At 31.3% G+C, this 16,101-nt stretch overlaps 1 protein-coding gene across 2 annotated transcripts; it reads right to left on the reverse strand.

The window, feature by feature from the left end:
- Positions 1–5,744: 5,744 nt before the first annotated feature.
- Positions 5,745–8,950, reverse strand: LOC117915771 (delta(12)-fatty-acid desaturase FAD2-like). Of its 2 annotated transcripts, none has more exons than XM_034831450.1 (2): positions 8,846–8,950; positions 5,745–7,098 (listed from the first exon to the last, which is right to left on the reverse strand). In XM_034831450.1, exon 2 carries the CDS (start codon positions 7,077–7,079, stop codon positions 5,949–5,951), a length of 1,131 nt encoding a protein of 376 aa, XP_034687341.1. In that variant the 5' UTR covers positions 7,080–7,098; positions 8,846–8,950; the 3' UTR covers positions 5,745–5,948. The 2 variants fall into 2 exon arrangements, with proteins under 2 accessions (XP_034687341.1, XP_034687342.1); XM_034831451.1 differs by lacking the exon at positions 8,846–8,950 and adding an exon at positions 7,338–7,434.
- Between the last annotated feature and the right edge of the window lie 7,151 nt (positions 8,951–16,101).

Below are 16,101 nucleotides of genomic sequence, written 5' to 3' on the forward strand. Positions count from 1 at the left end.
GGTTGATTGTGTGATCAATCACATTTGTTATAGATGTATTTTTTTTTTTCGGCCCTTAATTTGGAAATTTTTGATGTTTAAAGTTTCTTAAATTATAAAACCACCTATTAAGGATTCAAACCAAGTTTTAAATGGATTGTTTTATAGTAAGCTTTTGATTTACTCCCTTATTATTTTAAGAAACTTAAAGGTTATTTTCCATAAAAAAAAATGAGGCTTAAGGTGTAGTTCTCTATCACTTAAGTAAGGTTTTATACAATTATCATTAATAAATTCTCATTAAATTTACATACAAAATGATTAAAAAATTCATAACCCAACTAGGTTTTTACTTGAATTTTCCATGCCTTCTTGCATGATGATCTCTTTCTTGAATTGTACCTCCACATGAATGTAAAAATACTTGATTTATGCATGTGAGATATTTGTGACCATAAACATATATGCACTAGGACAATCAATATTTTAATACAACTAACCTTGCTTAATTTTGTACCATTATAACCAGAACTACCCCATCCCTTGATGAGCTTTATTTCTTTCCCAAGTATAAAAAGCTCTTTTCCTAATAGAAGTATGTTACTTCTCCAACATGCATGACCAAGCTATGCCATAAAATAAAATTCATGGCTATTTCAAATGCTATATTTTTAGTAAGTTACCTTTAAAATCTATATAAAGATATTGTTGTTTGGAAACTTCAGCAATTAGACAATTTGTCTATGCAGTTGTCCATGGTGATAGCAGGTGATGGTAAAAGCTTTATAACTATGAATAATAATAGTATCATAAGGGTTTTAACTTAAAACTATATATAAATTTGTCATCATTTTTTAGTCATTATTTTCATTATGTTTGTTAATAACAATCCAGTTAGTCTAAGAATGCGTTTAACAATGATTTAAGGAAACATTTATAGCATTTTTAATACTTGAAAGATAAAAATTTTCAAGTATTAAAAATGTTAAATACACTTTCTACAATCAGTACTAAACTAACTCTATGAGTAGTAGCTGAACTTCAAAGCCCTAAAAGGAAAAAAAAAACTCTAAACCTCTCCATTTATAGTTATTTTTGCTTACATCCATCGGTCAAAAATAGTTTTAACTATAAGTATTAATGATATAATTAGAAAGTTTTTAACTTATTTTTTAGTTAATATTTTCATTATGTTAGTTAATAATGGTCAAAATGGTAGTGGTACTTTACAATTTTGCCTTCAACAAGATGGTTTTTCTTTCAAGTTCTGTTTGGATCACCAAAAATAATAGGGAAAAGAAAAAAAAAAAGGGTTGGAAGAATCCCAACAAGTTGAAAGAGTAACAAAAGGAAGGAAATAACAAGAATGGTAAGGTATAAGCTTTTGATGCTCTAGAAAAGATGGTTAATTTTCTGATAAAGAAGCTGGATCCATGAAGAGGATCTCTTTGTTTTAGTTTTAGACTAATTTTTTCCTTACATAGTAAAAAGTAGTCCAAAGAATGTAAAGGAACTTAAAAGTTTTGATAAGGAAAAAAGAAAATATAAATCTATGATGGTCTAAGAATGTAAAGGAACATGGAAGTTTTGGAAATAATTTTTTTTTGGATTAATTTTTTGCTTATGGTAGTAATAACTAGCCTATGTGGTAATGGTATTATACGTTTTTAACTTAAAATTATAATTTTTTCATCATTTATTATTAAGTATTTTCATTATATTTGCCGGTAATGGTCTAAATCGATACTTGTTCTAATAGTCTAAACCAATATATTAAATATTTTCATTATATTTGTTAATAACGTTTAAACCAATAATGGCTCTAACGGTTTAAACTGATACTAATTCTAACTGTCTAAATGAAATTTTAAAGATTTAAAAGGAAAAATAAATAAATATAAATCCTACTATTTTTGGACTAACTCTTGTTTATGATGGTAAAAAATAGTCGATCAAAGGGGTTAATAATTATAATAGTTTTAACGGTATTTTAAATCTCTATTTAATGTTAATATATAAGATTAATTATTTAATATTGTCACATTTTTTGAAAAGAGATCATGACAATCAAAGATAGGAAGAATAGTTGTATGATACCAAAAATGAGCCGTTAAAAATTCTAATGGCTTTAAAAATATTAGAAATATTTTCAATCCATATGGAACATGAACACATATTTTAAAATGTTTTTGGAACATGAAAAAATGTAAAAGCAATTATTTATTCCATTTCCCAAAAGCCCATAACAGTGAAGGACAGGGGAGAACACATCACCAAAACACCCTCATGCACTTTGCTACATCACTAGTTTTCAACACTACTAATAGAATGGTTTTACACTTCATTCCTCAGGGACAAGGGTAAGTTGTCCATCATAAGAGTAGGCCACCCGGAGATTCTTCTTCTTATACTTGGCTTCTATCCTCTTCTTCCTCTCATCTTCAGTTTCAGAGCTGTAATGAGACTTCATATGGGAAGCAAAGCTCTGGGACGTCTCGATCTCCATTTTACATCTGGGACAAGTGTAAGGTCCATACTTCTTGTGCTTCAGGCTCCTTGTCCCATGTTTATCCGTCTGGTTTTTATGACCATCATTGTCATTGGGGTCATCGTCTTCGGGCATCTGGTTTTGGCCTTCAATTTGAAGCACTTGAGGAAGACAGACGGAATTGTTTTGTGGCAGAGCTGGAAACTGGAGAAGATTAGGTTTAATATCATAATCATCGTCATCTTCAACTTCCATCAGCATACAGTTTTTTGGTGGGGTTTGTGACTGGGCTTGGTAGTAAGGGGAAGGAGCAGTGACATGGGGGAGAGACTGGATTTGTTGGTAGGTGACCATCTCCACAACACTCCGCCGAACAATCACTCCATACTGAGAGCCAAAACTTGCTCCAAATTGGCCTTGAGGGAGTGTTGCGGGTGGGCGCTGGAGGGCAGTACTGAAGTGGTGGAGATTCTGCTGCCATTGAAGCTCATTATGATTGTGATCAGCAACCATCAGTTGATGGCTTACCAGGGTGCTGTCAACATGGTTCAGGCCATTGAAACTGCTTCTGAAACTGTTGTTTTCGTACCACTGGAATGGCGGATTCGTCAGGTGAGGGCTTACCAAGATACTTTCGTGAAGATGGTGAAGATCAAAGGTAGATGAGCTCAAGGGAAGAAAGTCACTACTAGGGTTTTCATACTGATCACAAACAAAACCGAAATGATCGGAAGAAAGCAGGCTGAAGTCCATGGCGGAGAGATGCAAAGAAGGAAGAAAAATCTGTGAGGTGTATAGGCCTAAATGGTCCTTCTTATAGAGCTCGGAATAATTTGTGATTAGAACGAAATCTGCACAAGGAAAACGCATGGGAAGAAGAAATTAGACCGGATGCGCCCATTAGATTCTTTCAGATTTTGTGATATTTGTGAGATCTATCTCATAGTCTTCATTAGGGAACAAATCAAATGCGGGTGTAATTAATTTTCCAATGTATGAAACCATTAGTACGTATTTTGTGCAAGTGTGTTGTGATTTCGACACAAAATTCACCCCAAATTTATGAGCATTGATGATTAGCTTTTTGGGGTTTCTATATTGGTTTCATGCTGATATCGACCAATAAATTATTTTCTTGGAGCAATAATTTCTTTGTGCAATATAAGGTATAAATTAAAGGGTGGGTTAACCATGAACTATTTCTTTGTAAGTTTGGCTTAATTGGTTTGGTAAGGTAGCAAGTATGATTGGATTGAAGATAATATTGATAATAAATGGATATCGTGAGATCAAGCATTTGTTCAATCCACTTTTTATCCTCTTACCACCTTACCACCTTACCACCTTATCAGTTTCAATAAATGGGAGGAATAAAAAAAAGGATTGAATTTGAAAGTTTTAAGATAATTGAAGAACACATAATATTCTAAGGGAAAATGGGTGGAAAAGAAAAGATAAAGAAAAATAAAAAATAGATTAAAAGTAAATAAATTATTTTTATATGTTTCTTTAAACCATTTCACTTATCTTCTTTCATTATATAAAGATTAACTAATTTTAAATTGTATAAATTAATTTATAATTATATTTGATTTGATTTTCTTTCGTATTTTTTATGATGAAACCAAATATAAGAAAATCATTTTTTTTTCTCGATATTTTTCAAGAACCAAACATAGCCATGATAACCTAATTACATTTTTTTTTCTATTTAAATTTGTGGAAGATGATATGGAAATTAATGAAAAAAAAAATACTTAAGAAGACAATCAAATATAATAAAATATTTATATTTTCTTAAATTTGCAATATTAATTAAGTATAAATTAAGGTTTTGTTTGATTCCTGAAAAATTTGAAGGAAAATGTCAAGGAAATAAATAAGGGAAGAAAAATAAAAGGAAAGAAATCGATGTAAATATTAAACAATTTGAAAATGCATAAGTTTTTAATTAGTTTTAATTATAATTGATTTTTTTTCCATAGGACAATTAAACAAAATCGTTTTTTTAAAAATATTTTTCGGGAACCAAATATAACCTAAAGGGCAAGCAAAAATGATTGAATTAAAAAGATAACATTGATAAGAAATGGAAATTGCTGAATAAAGTATGTGTTCTGTCTAGTATTTACACTCTCATCACCAGATGGATTTAATACATGAGGAATCAAGAACAAGAGTGGTTTAAACTTTGACTTGAAAGGATTGAAGTTTTGGCATAATGTTAAATTACTAAATAATTGGAAAGTTTCACCTCACTCTCTCAATATTTTTAGGCAGGGATATTGTTGTTGGGAATCATGTATAGGTTGGATGTTTGCCCTCCATTTTCTTATCCTTTTAGCTCTATTTTCTTATTCATCTATTCTGCAGAAACACTAGATGCTAGCGGTTTTCTCCGAGCCAATATTATCAAGATTATCTCCACTGGGACCCAAAATTGGATAAAATCCATGACAACTGTCCACACCCGATAGGCTAAAATAAAGGCAGAGAGTGAGCTTGGGTTCAACCAACCCAAACCTATTCCATGTGACCCACTTTTCACTCCCAGGGTGTAAGTAAGTTTGATTGACAAAAAAGCTCATTTTGAGTCTTATGCACTATTGAATTTTAAAGTGGGTTTATTTTATTTTAGACCCAAATGTCGCCTAACCTGGGTGTAGGTTAAAGAATGTTTCACTTCTTACTATAGCTCACTGTTTACAATTTCAAACCCAACCAATTACAGCAGTTTGGATTGGTTAGGGTTTGTTGGGTTTTCAACATCAGGCTTATATCCCCACACGGAACAGTAGAAAGACCCCCCCGTCATGTTTGGTAAATGTTTATTTAAAATAATTTTTTTGTTTTCAGAGTAAAAAAAAGAAAAATAATTGAGATATGGAAAGTAATTTTATGATTTTAAAAATAAAAATAAAGTGTTTTAGAGAATATTTTTTAATTTATTTTTATTATTTTCACTTGTTTTAAAAAATAATTATACAAATATTGAGAATGATTAAATATAAAATTATATATAAAATTTATTTTTAAAAATATAAAAAGTAAGTTACATTACCTTTTAGGTTGAAACATATTTTTGTTTTATAAAAAACTGTTTTTAAAAACATTTTCCAAACAGAAGTCTAGAGCTTTTGCAGGACTGAAAAAAACATGGTGTCATGAGGTACTAGGCAAGGGGTTTTACCGGGTTTGGTTGGTTCTTGTACTGTATATTTTACAATTCCTTGGCTTGTAGCCAAAGCCCCAAAACATGACCATCCCACATAAGTGATTGGGCACAATTTCCCTACAAACAAACATATATTATAGTCCTTAGAGGTTCATTACATACTAAACCAAACCATACATTTTACCTAGAAAAGAAGGTACTCAGCTTCCCTTCCCTTTGTTCATTACATACTAAACACACTCCCATACTAAGTATATTGATGACTTACACGCTTCTTCTTCTTCTTCATCATCATCTTCACTATTATCAAAACTTGTTCCTGTACCAGAAGACACCTTTATCTGAGCCCTCCTCATCAGGCTCAACATAAAGACACTCCCTAGCCTCCCTCCACATTGCCTTGTAAAATGGGGTACCATCAAATTGGTAATACTCACCCAGTATAGGTTTGATTGCTCTGGTGGCCTCCATAGCATGGTAATGTGGCATTGTGGAGAAGAGATGGTGAGCCACATGTGTGTCGGTAATGTTGTGGAAGACCTTGTTTAGCACCCCGTAATCACGATCAACCGTTGCCAAAGCTCCCCTTAGCCAGTCCCATTCTAAGGAATCATAGTGAGGCAGTGTTGGATGAGTGTGCTGCAGGTATGTGATGAGGACAAGGAAGGCGTTTACAATTAGCAACGGTATCCCATACATGCATACAACCCAAGCCAGACCTTTTGCCAGGATAAGGCGATAAAGCACATAGCTTGCAGTAAAGATTCCAGCATCAGAGATGTAGATTTGAAGCCGCTCACGGTCAGAGTATATTGGGCCATAAGGATCATAGTGGCATGCAAAGCGATTATAGGGGCGGCCAGACACATTGAAGGCTAAGTACAATGGCCAGCCAAGGGTGAGAGTAATGACAAGGGTGAGGGCTCGGCCTAATGGGTTGTTCAAGTATTTGGAAAACCAGGGAATTCTGGATTTGGGCTTTGGCACGAAGACCTCGTCACGTTCCAGTGACCCTGTGTTGGAGTGGTGGCGGCGGTGGCTGATCTTCCAAGAGAAGTAGGGGACTAAGAGTGAGGAGTGGAGGATGAGCCCAACTGTGTCATCAAGCCACTGGTAGTCACTGAAGGCATGGTGGCCACACTCATGGGCAATGACCCAAACACCAGTGAGAGTGCAGCCTTGGAGAGTCCAGTATAGGGGCCAGGCAAGGTAAGTGAGCCAGCTAGGAAGGAGGCTGAAATAGGAGGTGGCAATGTAGTAGAAGAGAAAGGCTAAGGAGAGGTCATAGGCAACATATGAGAATGACCGGGGAATTGAGCGCTGGAAGCAATGGGGTGGGATGGCCTTCTTGATTTGGCCAAGTGTGAATGGAGGCTTAGTGTGAGGAACCCTCTGGACGGGGCTGTTCGGCACTGACAATCGACCACCGGCTCCCATCTTGATCAGACACCGGAACCTGAAAGTATACACATGGGGTTAATGTCCACTAAAACACATCCTCAGAATTGGCATATACATATCAATTGAAAATCATCTGCAGGGGTTTCAGTGAGCTAAAAATTGGATGAGAATAAGCAGAGAAACAACCACCACAACCACAAGGTCTTAACAGAACAACAATATCAATAGATCAACAGTTTTCCTTTTTTCTTCCTCTGCCATTTCACCATACTACAGATGATCCATACCACTTACACAAATCATATAAAACGACACAAAAATTTGTCCATTTAGGCTCTTGAATCATCATATTTCCAGTTACATGACATCAAGGCTATGAAAATGCAGTGGCCTTACATGGGAATTGAAAAAGTAAAGAAAAGTGCGAAACTACAGGACAAAATAAAGATGTGAGCATCACATGCGGGTTCCTCCTTTGACATAGTTTTTGGCCTATATTTTTCTTTGGTTTTTTTTTTTTTTTTCCTTTCAAATTTTAAATTTTTATTTATTTATTTATTTTTAATTTTTACAACACCAAACACCAAACACCAAACACAATGAAGAAGAAAAGAACCATTTCAATCTTCATTTGATGCCCCATATTGATTAGTATAATGACATCAAATCTTGGGCTATATCAAAAGCTGGTTTGCTTTCATTGATGGTTGAGCTATAATAGAACTTGGCTTCAAAGTAAATGTGCTTTGAGATTAAAAGTGCTTTTCACAGAATGCCCAGATCATCAATCCACTTTTAACAATACCCCATTTCAAATCTTCTCTTGATCTATAAAAGTGAAAAGGAAAATAGATCAAGAGGTTTACAGATTAAGAAACCTTATCCCCCAGAGCCTATTGTCTTTTACCCTTTAAATATACACATAAAATCCACACTTTTCAAAAAACTTTAAAAAATAAAAAAATAAATTACCCATTTCAATAAGCAAAAAGTATATATATTTTATTATTATTATTATTATTAACTGCAGGGTCAAATTCAAGTTGCAAGCAGATATGGACAATGTGGCATGAAATGATTTAGGATAGACAGGTGGTTGGTGAGTAGAAACAAGTGTAAGGTATGCATGGAACAAGCTTTTGGCAAATGGCAGTAATGGGAGCAGTATTAATTCTATTGAGAAAGAAAATAAAAAAATGAGGGATGAAACGCATTCAATAATTCAGTGGGTTTCTGCAGAGTTCATCTCTTCCGTGAAAAAAAAAAAGAAGCAGAAAAATAACCCAAAATTGAAATTGAAGAAACTCCTGAAAGAAAGAAAGAAGTAATGAACCATACACACACAATCGCAAATCAAAAGAAGACAGTACATTTATGACCTTGCAAGGAATAGAAAGAAAAGAAAATAATACACAATGGGTCCAAACAGCCATTTGCATGCCTAAAAAATAAAATAAAAAAGGGCCGGAAGGCAGGCACTTAACCTTAAGAGACCCAGTTGGTCCATATGCATTATCAAAATGCAGCATATAATATATATATATTAAAAAAAAAAGGGAAGGAAAAAGCAGACCCGCACGCAGTATAATAAAACTATATAAAAAAAATTATTATAAATTATTCCAGAGAGGTTTTCAATTGGAAAAGCAGAAGGAAGAAAAAAAAGCGCTTTTTATCAGCTTCTTGAGAAAGCCCAAATAAAAAATTTTAACAAATTTTTTTGACATGTCAAAACTGGAAAATACCAGATGCATTGGAAGATAAAATTAGCAAAAAATAAAAATAAAAATTAAAGTTTGTACCTTAGTATAAGCTTCCCTCTCCTCGCTGCTCTCTTCTCCTGAAAGCACTTTCAGAGAAGTGCTATCTCGTTCTCTCTCTGAGACGCTGCTTGGCTCATCTCCTTCAAAACAGAGCTCTGTATTTAAGCGCAACGTGGTGGGCCCACCGGATTCTCGACCGTATGCGTGTTGGCAGAAACCTGCAGTGCCTCCACGCGTCGACTTGTAATTGGATTAAGTTAAATGAAACGGCGTCGTTTCGCCCGTTGCTTCTACGGGGCGGTTACGGGGTTGCTTGCGCAGGAGAAGTTCGCTGCGGTGGCTGACAGGGGATCGAGGTAGGTGGCGAAATGACAGAACTGACCCTGCATGTTGAAAGCTCACACCCTGGTAGATCATAGACGTGAGTGAAACGCTGCGTTTAAGGCGGACAACTGGTCCTTTGCATGTCAGGTAAACTTTGGTGAAGTGGCAGGCAGGGGATTCAGGATGGGTCCGACTGTGAGGGAATGACTAAACTGACCCTGCGCGAGAATCGCCGATTCTCAGCCGAACCTTCGTCGGAAAAGTTCTCTGGGTTAGCATGCGACGTCCCTCTCTTTCCATCTTCAATGCACGTGACCGCCTCGGTTTTGTGGCCACTTGGAATAATTTCTGCTCTGCGGAGTATCTTTTGGTGGTTTTTTTGTCTACACCACAAAATTTGCCCTTTTTTATTTTATTTTAATATGTATTATATCATATTATATTATTTATTTATTTGTTTTTTCCCTTTAAGATAAAACTTAAGGTTAAATTAAATTATTTACTTAAAATTCACTGCTTTTTTTTCTTTTTCTTATTTGATAAAATTAATTTAATTTTTTTAAATAATCAAATTGATATATATCTTAGTTAATTAATATTAATCCTTATTAATTATAATTAATATTTATCTTGATTAATTTTAAAGAATAAATTAATTTAAACATCTATATTAAAAATATTATAAAAATATAAAAAATTATAAAATATTTATAATAAAAAATGAATGATAAATATAAAAGAGGATCTCACTAATATTAAGAAGAAATTATATAGAAACAATTTAAAATATAGAATAAATGAATTATTTAAACTTAAAAATTATTTTTGATTTTAAATTATAGTATTAAGTCATTTTACTAAATATACTTATTTACTTAATAATTTAAATTAAATTATTAACTTATTAAATGAATTTTCTCTATACATAAATATGATTATTAAGTAGGAAGGTAGTAATCTCCATTTAGACTCATGATAATATGGGTTATCTTTTGGTTTTCGAGAAAAATATTGAGAAAATAAAAAATATTAACAAAATAATTTTTGTATTTAATTTATCATAAAATAGGAAAAAATAAGATATAATTTTAGGTCATTAGATACATCAAATTTAGTTTAAGTTAGATAAGATACCAACTTGAATTGATAACATCATTTGAAGATACGTTTTGTTGAATTCAAAATTCAACTAAAAATAAAAATCACTTGATAGTCAAGGTAATATTGATGATTAGAGGAGTGTTGCTTGAGAGTTTCAAAATTGCCTCATAAGAGATAACTACCCCAATCCAATGGGTTTTTATATAAAAATGATTTTATATAAGGATGAGGATAATTTGAAGGAAAATAAATATTATTAGTATACCATAGAAAAGCTCGAAGTGAAGTGACATCGACTTCAAACATGTCATGTTTTGAAGTCTTATAAGAGAATAATGGCTTCATTGAACATTGTTACCCTAACTAATTGTGCGGTGATAGTTATTTGTAGCGACACTTAAAATAAACATGTGTGGTGTTGAACAACGTATAACTTTGCTCTTAGGATGATCCATAAATGCCCCATCTAACAAATGTGGGACAGTTGCTCAAACCCCCCAAAGGAGATAATAACATTTAAGGATTTGAGGTAAATGTGGTTGGACATTGCACTCATAGGAGACCTCTAATTGATATTTATTCCATTCAATAAGATGGGATGTGTCGGAGAATGTCAGAAATCATAATATTGCAAGCTTAAATCCTTATTGATGAGATGTAAATAATAAATGATTATTCTATTTTTTCGTTTCGACTGGGGACCATGACCCTATTTATACCTCTTATTATTTTTAATCTCTACACATTGCAAAACTCATACAGCATATATATATAAAGATACTTTAAAGGTTCATCATTAACTTAATTGATTACATTTAATTAGACAAAAAATAAGATAACTTAATATACAATGTGTTAATATATAAACCCATAATTACCAAAATATCCAATAGGATGTCGATATGAATCATATTTAATATGATGGAATGCATATTAGATGTTGTTATATGTTACTTTCATAATTATAGTGTGACAAAGACTTCATCCTAAAATCAAGTAACTTATCATTATTTGGTAATGATGTACTAATGTGGGTATGAGTGAGCTTAAATTATTAATTACTTACATAACCAACCCATCAAACCTACCAAATCCCAAATTCCCTATAACATGCAACAACCGAAAATGAAGATGTGGTTTTCTTACTCATCCATTAATCATTTTATCTTCATTCATGTTTATCTTCCCTAAAATTTCAATTCCATTGCTTAGTTGTCAGAGTGAGGAAGTCGATTTAGCCAACTCCTCTTCAATGCCCAAACAAATTATGAAAGTTTTATGAAAAAATAATTAAAATTAGTTAAAAAAATGTTATTTCTATATTATTTAGTATATATATAAATTTAAAAAATATAAAATAATTTATTAACTTTAAATCTATTTTTTATTTATTTATTTATTTTTCATATTTTAACTCAAAATTTCAAACTATCCATTTTATTAATACTTAATACAAAAAGAGAGGTGAAGATTGTAACTTGTAACATGACTTGCACATATGGAGACAAAAGGGCATTGGATGCCAAATTTTGGAGATCGATTAGTAGGTACATAAAATAATATAGTTATTACAAGTACATGGCTTGAATTGAAAATTTCATTACTTTCCGATGTAAGATTGAATGCAAATTAGATACCAACTTGAATCCATAACATTAATTTGAAGATACTTTTTGTTGAATTCAAAATTCAACTAAAAATAAAGATCATTTGATAGCCAAGGTTTTATTAATACAAATTAGTAATTAAAGGAATGTTACTTCTTTTTCATGTTGAGCTTTGAATTGATTCCATGTAATTATCTTTTGCATGGGTATTTTACCTTTCACCAATAAATATGAGGGGGTGCAATTTGGATGGATTGACTTAACCCAACTTAAATCTAACCTTACATTTAGGTAGGATTTGACAATCATTTTCAAGTTAGATTTGAATTATATGTTTTTTGAACTTGAACTCAATTTGGGTTGGTGTCGGGCCAAGGTTTGAGCAAACTGAGCTTAGCCCAAATTCAATTTAATATTTTTATAATATTTAGAATGTTTATTATCTTATATAATAATATTCATTCTTTTTAATTTTTTAAGAAAAAATCAAATTAAATTATATCATATATTTTTTATATTATTTTTTAAATATATATAAATTTATGTTTATTTTTTTTTTTTTTTTTGCTATTTTGAAATTTTGTTTTATTTACTATTTAAATTTTTATATGAATATATATATATAATGAGTTTTTTTTTTTTTTAAAATTATAGATAGATTTTGAATTATGCAACTCGATCAATCCAATTAACCTGATTAACCCGAACTCAACCCAAGCTTAGAGAAATGATGTTGGGTTGAGTACTCGGGTTAGAAGTTGGACTGGGTTGAGTACTCAAGTTAATTGTTTTTTTAATTCGGGTTGAACTCGAGCTAACTATCAACCTAACCAACTTGCCCAAGTCATAATCATTTTCTAATAATGTATTAATCACGTATGAGTAAACTCAAGTGATTTAAACTAGTCAACTAAACCTACCAAGTCCCAAACTCCCAGTGAAATTTGCAACAATTGAAAAGTAAAGGTGCGCTTTTCAATTGAACTATTGATCATCTTATCTTCTTTTGTGTTTATCTTCCCTAAAACTTCCATGACTTGCTTAGTTATAGTGGGAAAGCAGATTTGGCCAACAACTAAATAAATTATGAAAGTTTTAGGAAAGCTCGGTACAAATGAGGATAAGATGATGAATGAGTGAGTTGAAAAATGAAGACAAGATAAGTGAGTTGAAAAATCAATTCCTATGGCTTTGTTTAGTTTCCAAAAAATTTGAAAGAAAATGTGAGTAAAAGAAAATAGAAGGAAATAAAAAGTAAAGAAAAAAAATAAAAATAGGTTTAGAATCAATAAATTATTTTAATATAATACTTTAAACTCATTTTACTTAATTAACTTTTTAATATAAAGATTAAATAATTTGAAAATGTATAAATTTTTAATTGATCATAATTATATTTATTTTGATATTTTTCACATAACAATCAAACATGAAAAAATCATTTTCCTTAATATATATTTTTTTCTTAATACTCTCAAAAACCAAATATAACTTATATATATTATAGAAAGGACACAATTCTCCGGGCTAACCACTTGTCATAATAGGAGAAAATGGTACAATAGTATCCACATTTCATAATAAGAGAAAAAAATATAGCAATATTCATGAATCATGATAACACACTGTGTATGAGATATTGGAATCATTTAATTTTATGAATATATCGAACAAGTTTCCAATAAAAAATTTGTACCTAATCAATTCATGGAACCAACTCAAATTATAATAAGTTGGTAGAAAGTTCTTCATGAAGTAAAATGGGAATATGAATCATGTTCCATATGTCCTAACTTTCAGCCAAGCATGCATAATGTCCATTTTTTTTTCATATTCTAAATGTTTATGCTTAACTTTTATTAATGTAACCCTTAACATATTTTAACTCACTTCTACCTAACATTCACTTTCATTTTTTTTCCTCAGATCGTGCCAATTGAAATTTAAGTGGATGGGTTTAGGCTCCATGGGCGGCGAAACTTCCACTTGCCTCTCCATAAGTCCAAATTAAAGGCTATACAAGTAGGACACAATATAAGGTGCAAAAGGTTTTAATCTCTTTCTAATATAGTATTGGTCCCTTTCTTCACCTGTGCTCTAACGTACACATGTATTCTTATATTAAAACTCTTGACTATGTTTGGTTCTCAGAAAATTTGAAGGAAAATGAAAAGGAAAAGTAGAAGAAAAGAAAAAAATGAAGAAAAATAAAAAATTAGATTAAAAATTGATAAATTATTTTTTTTATTATTTCAAATTCATTTTATTTATTTTAACTCATTAATATAAAGATTAAATAATTTAAAAATACATAAGTTTTTAATTAATTTTAATTATATTTGATTTTCTTTGATATTTTTCATTATACAACCAAACATGAAAAAATCATCTTCCTTTATATTTTTTTTTCTTTGCTTGGTATTTTTCGAGAACCAAATATAACCTAAAGGTTTATTTGATACGTGGGAAGGGATATAAAAATAAGAATGAGGGTTTATTAGAACATCATATATGAAAAAAGAATTTTATATAAGGCAATTTTAATTTTCATGATAATATTTTTTGTCCTCTAATTCTATTTTCTCACGAGTAATTCAAATATAGTGATGAATAAAAAATAGAATAAATTTGTCATTTCTTTTGTCTATTTCCATGCACCAAATACCAGAGTGTACCCTAGTTTTCAACCTTATGGTGGGTTGTTCAAAAGAGACATCGATGGAACCTATATTCTTCATGTGAAGCTTCCAGCCAACAAAATGGGCTAAGTAGGACAAAAATGAGGACCCTCTACGCCCTTGTTTTAAAGGGTTACCTTTTGTCATTGCCTTGTATGAATATGCTAGTGGGTGAGAAAATTGAGGTTGGGAGTTGAACAAAGTTGTGAGCCATAGAGTATACAAATCCACCTCATGGCCACACAAATGGGTTTTGTAAAATTTTTTTTTTTTTGGAATGGACATTATGGGAGATGCTTGTAAAGAAAATCCAAACTCTTTCTTTCTTTTTTGGTTGTTTGGGGTGAAAGAAAATACAATGGATTGGAATGATTGCAAAACCTCTCTTAATAGTAAATTCTCTTTGGCACAAGGAATTTGTTATCTTGTAAGCATCAATTTTCTTTAATTGGTAAAATTTTTAGCTACCAAACAAACATCTAAGTTCTCTTTTGTTTTCTTTTTCTCCGATCGGTGGAAAACGTAAAAATGTTTGTGATGGTAGCATGGATGATTGAATATTCTTTCAACAACTATTACCAAAAGCTTTGGAGCCATATAAATCATTGAATGTTTGAAGCTCTTATAGTTAAAAGGAACAAAATAGAAAAAAAGGGGGAAAATTATAGAAATTTCTTTTATTTCATTATCCATAGAAAATTTGAGTGAATTAAAGAAAATTAAATGATTAAAAATATATATATTTTCCTAAATGATTAAATATATATTTTATTTAGATTTTTTTCTTAATACTTTTATTTAAAAAAATCATTTTTAAAATATTTTTTCCCTTTTCTTGTATTTTTGAAGAATGAACGAGAACTAAATTTCATCCTTCAGGACCATGTAATTGATATAATTTGTTGTCAATAGATTGAGTTTATTTTTTAGGTCTTATTTAGCAAGATCTTTGAGTTATCCATTTTTTTTTTCTAGTTCTAAAATGTGTTAGGATGTATTTATTTAAATATAAAAGTAATTTTGCATCCTATTAATTATATACATTGAGTAGTAATAGGGAAAGTTGGTTCATATATTTATTTGGGCTAGTCAAGAATTATGGCCCCAACTTTAAAAGGCTAGTAGGCTTGAAAAGAAAAGCCTAAGTTCGAAAGCAAAGTAGAAAGGAAACTATATAAGTCGCACTTCCCTGAAAATCCCTTTAATTGAGAATACTAATTACCAATCAGTTGCTTTGAGAATACCTATGGCCAAAGTATTATTCCCACACAGCCAGAGGAAGATAGCTCGAGTGTCTCTTATCTCATCGGAAGAAGTGAAAGGGGGTGCTAAAAGGGAGAGTTTTTTTTATTGAATCCCACTTTCTAAGTCTCATGGGCTTGTGAGAGTGAGAAACTAGAGGCTTATGCGTGCATAGACTCAATGAATAAATTCTATATAGATGACATCTTTATTTTTCCCACCTTCCAAACTATCAATAGGTGGCATTGGCATCTTTATTATTCCTAGAACTCCATGGCTATGTTTGGTATTTGAAAAGTAATAAAAAAAATGTTAATTTTTTTTTTATAAAAAAAATTAAATA

Source organism: Vitis riparia, chromosome 6 (assembly GCF_004353265.1).
Source record: "Vitis riparia cultivar Riparia Gloire de Montpellier isolate 1030 chromosome 6, EGFV_Vit.rip_1.0, whole genome shotgun sequence".
In the NCBI taxonomy this organism is placed as follows: Eukaryota; Viridiplantae; Streptophyta; class Magnoliopsida; order Vitales; family Vitaceae; genus Vitis; species Vitis riparia.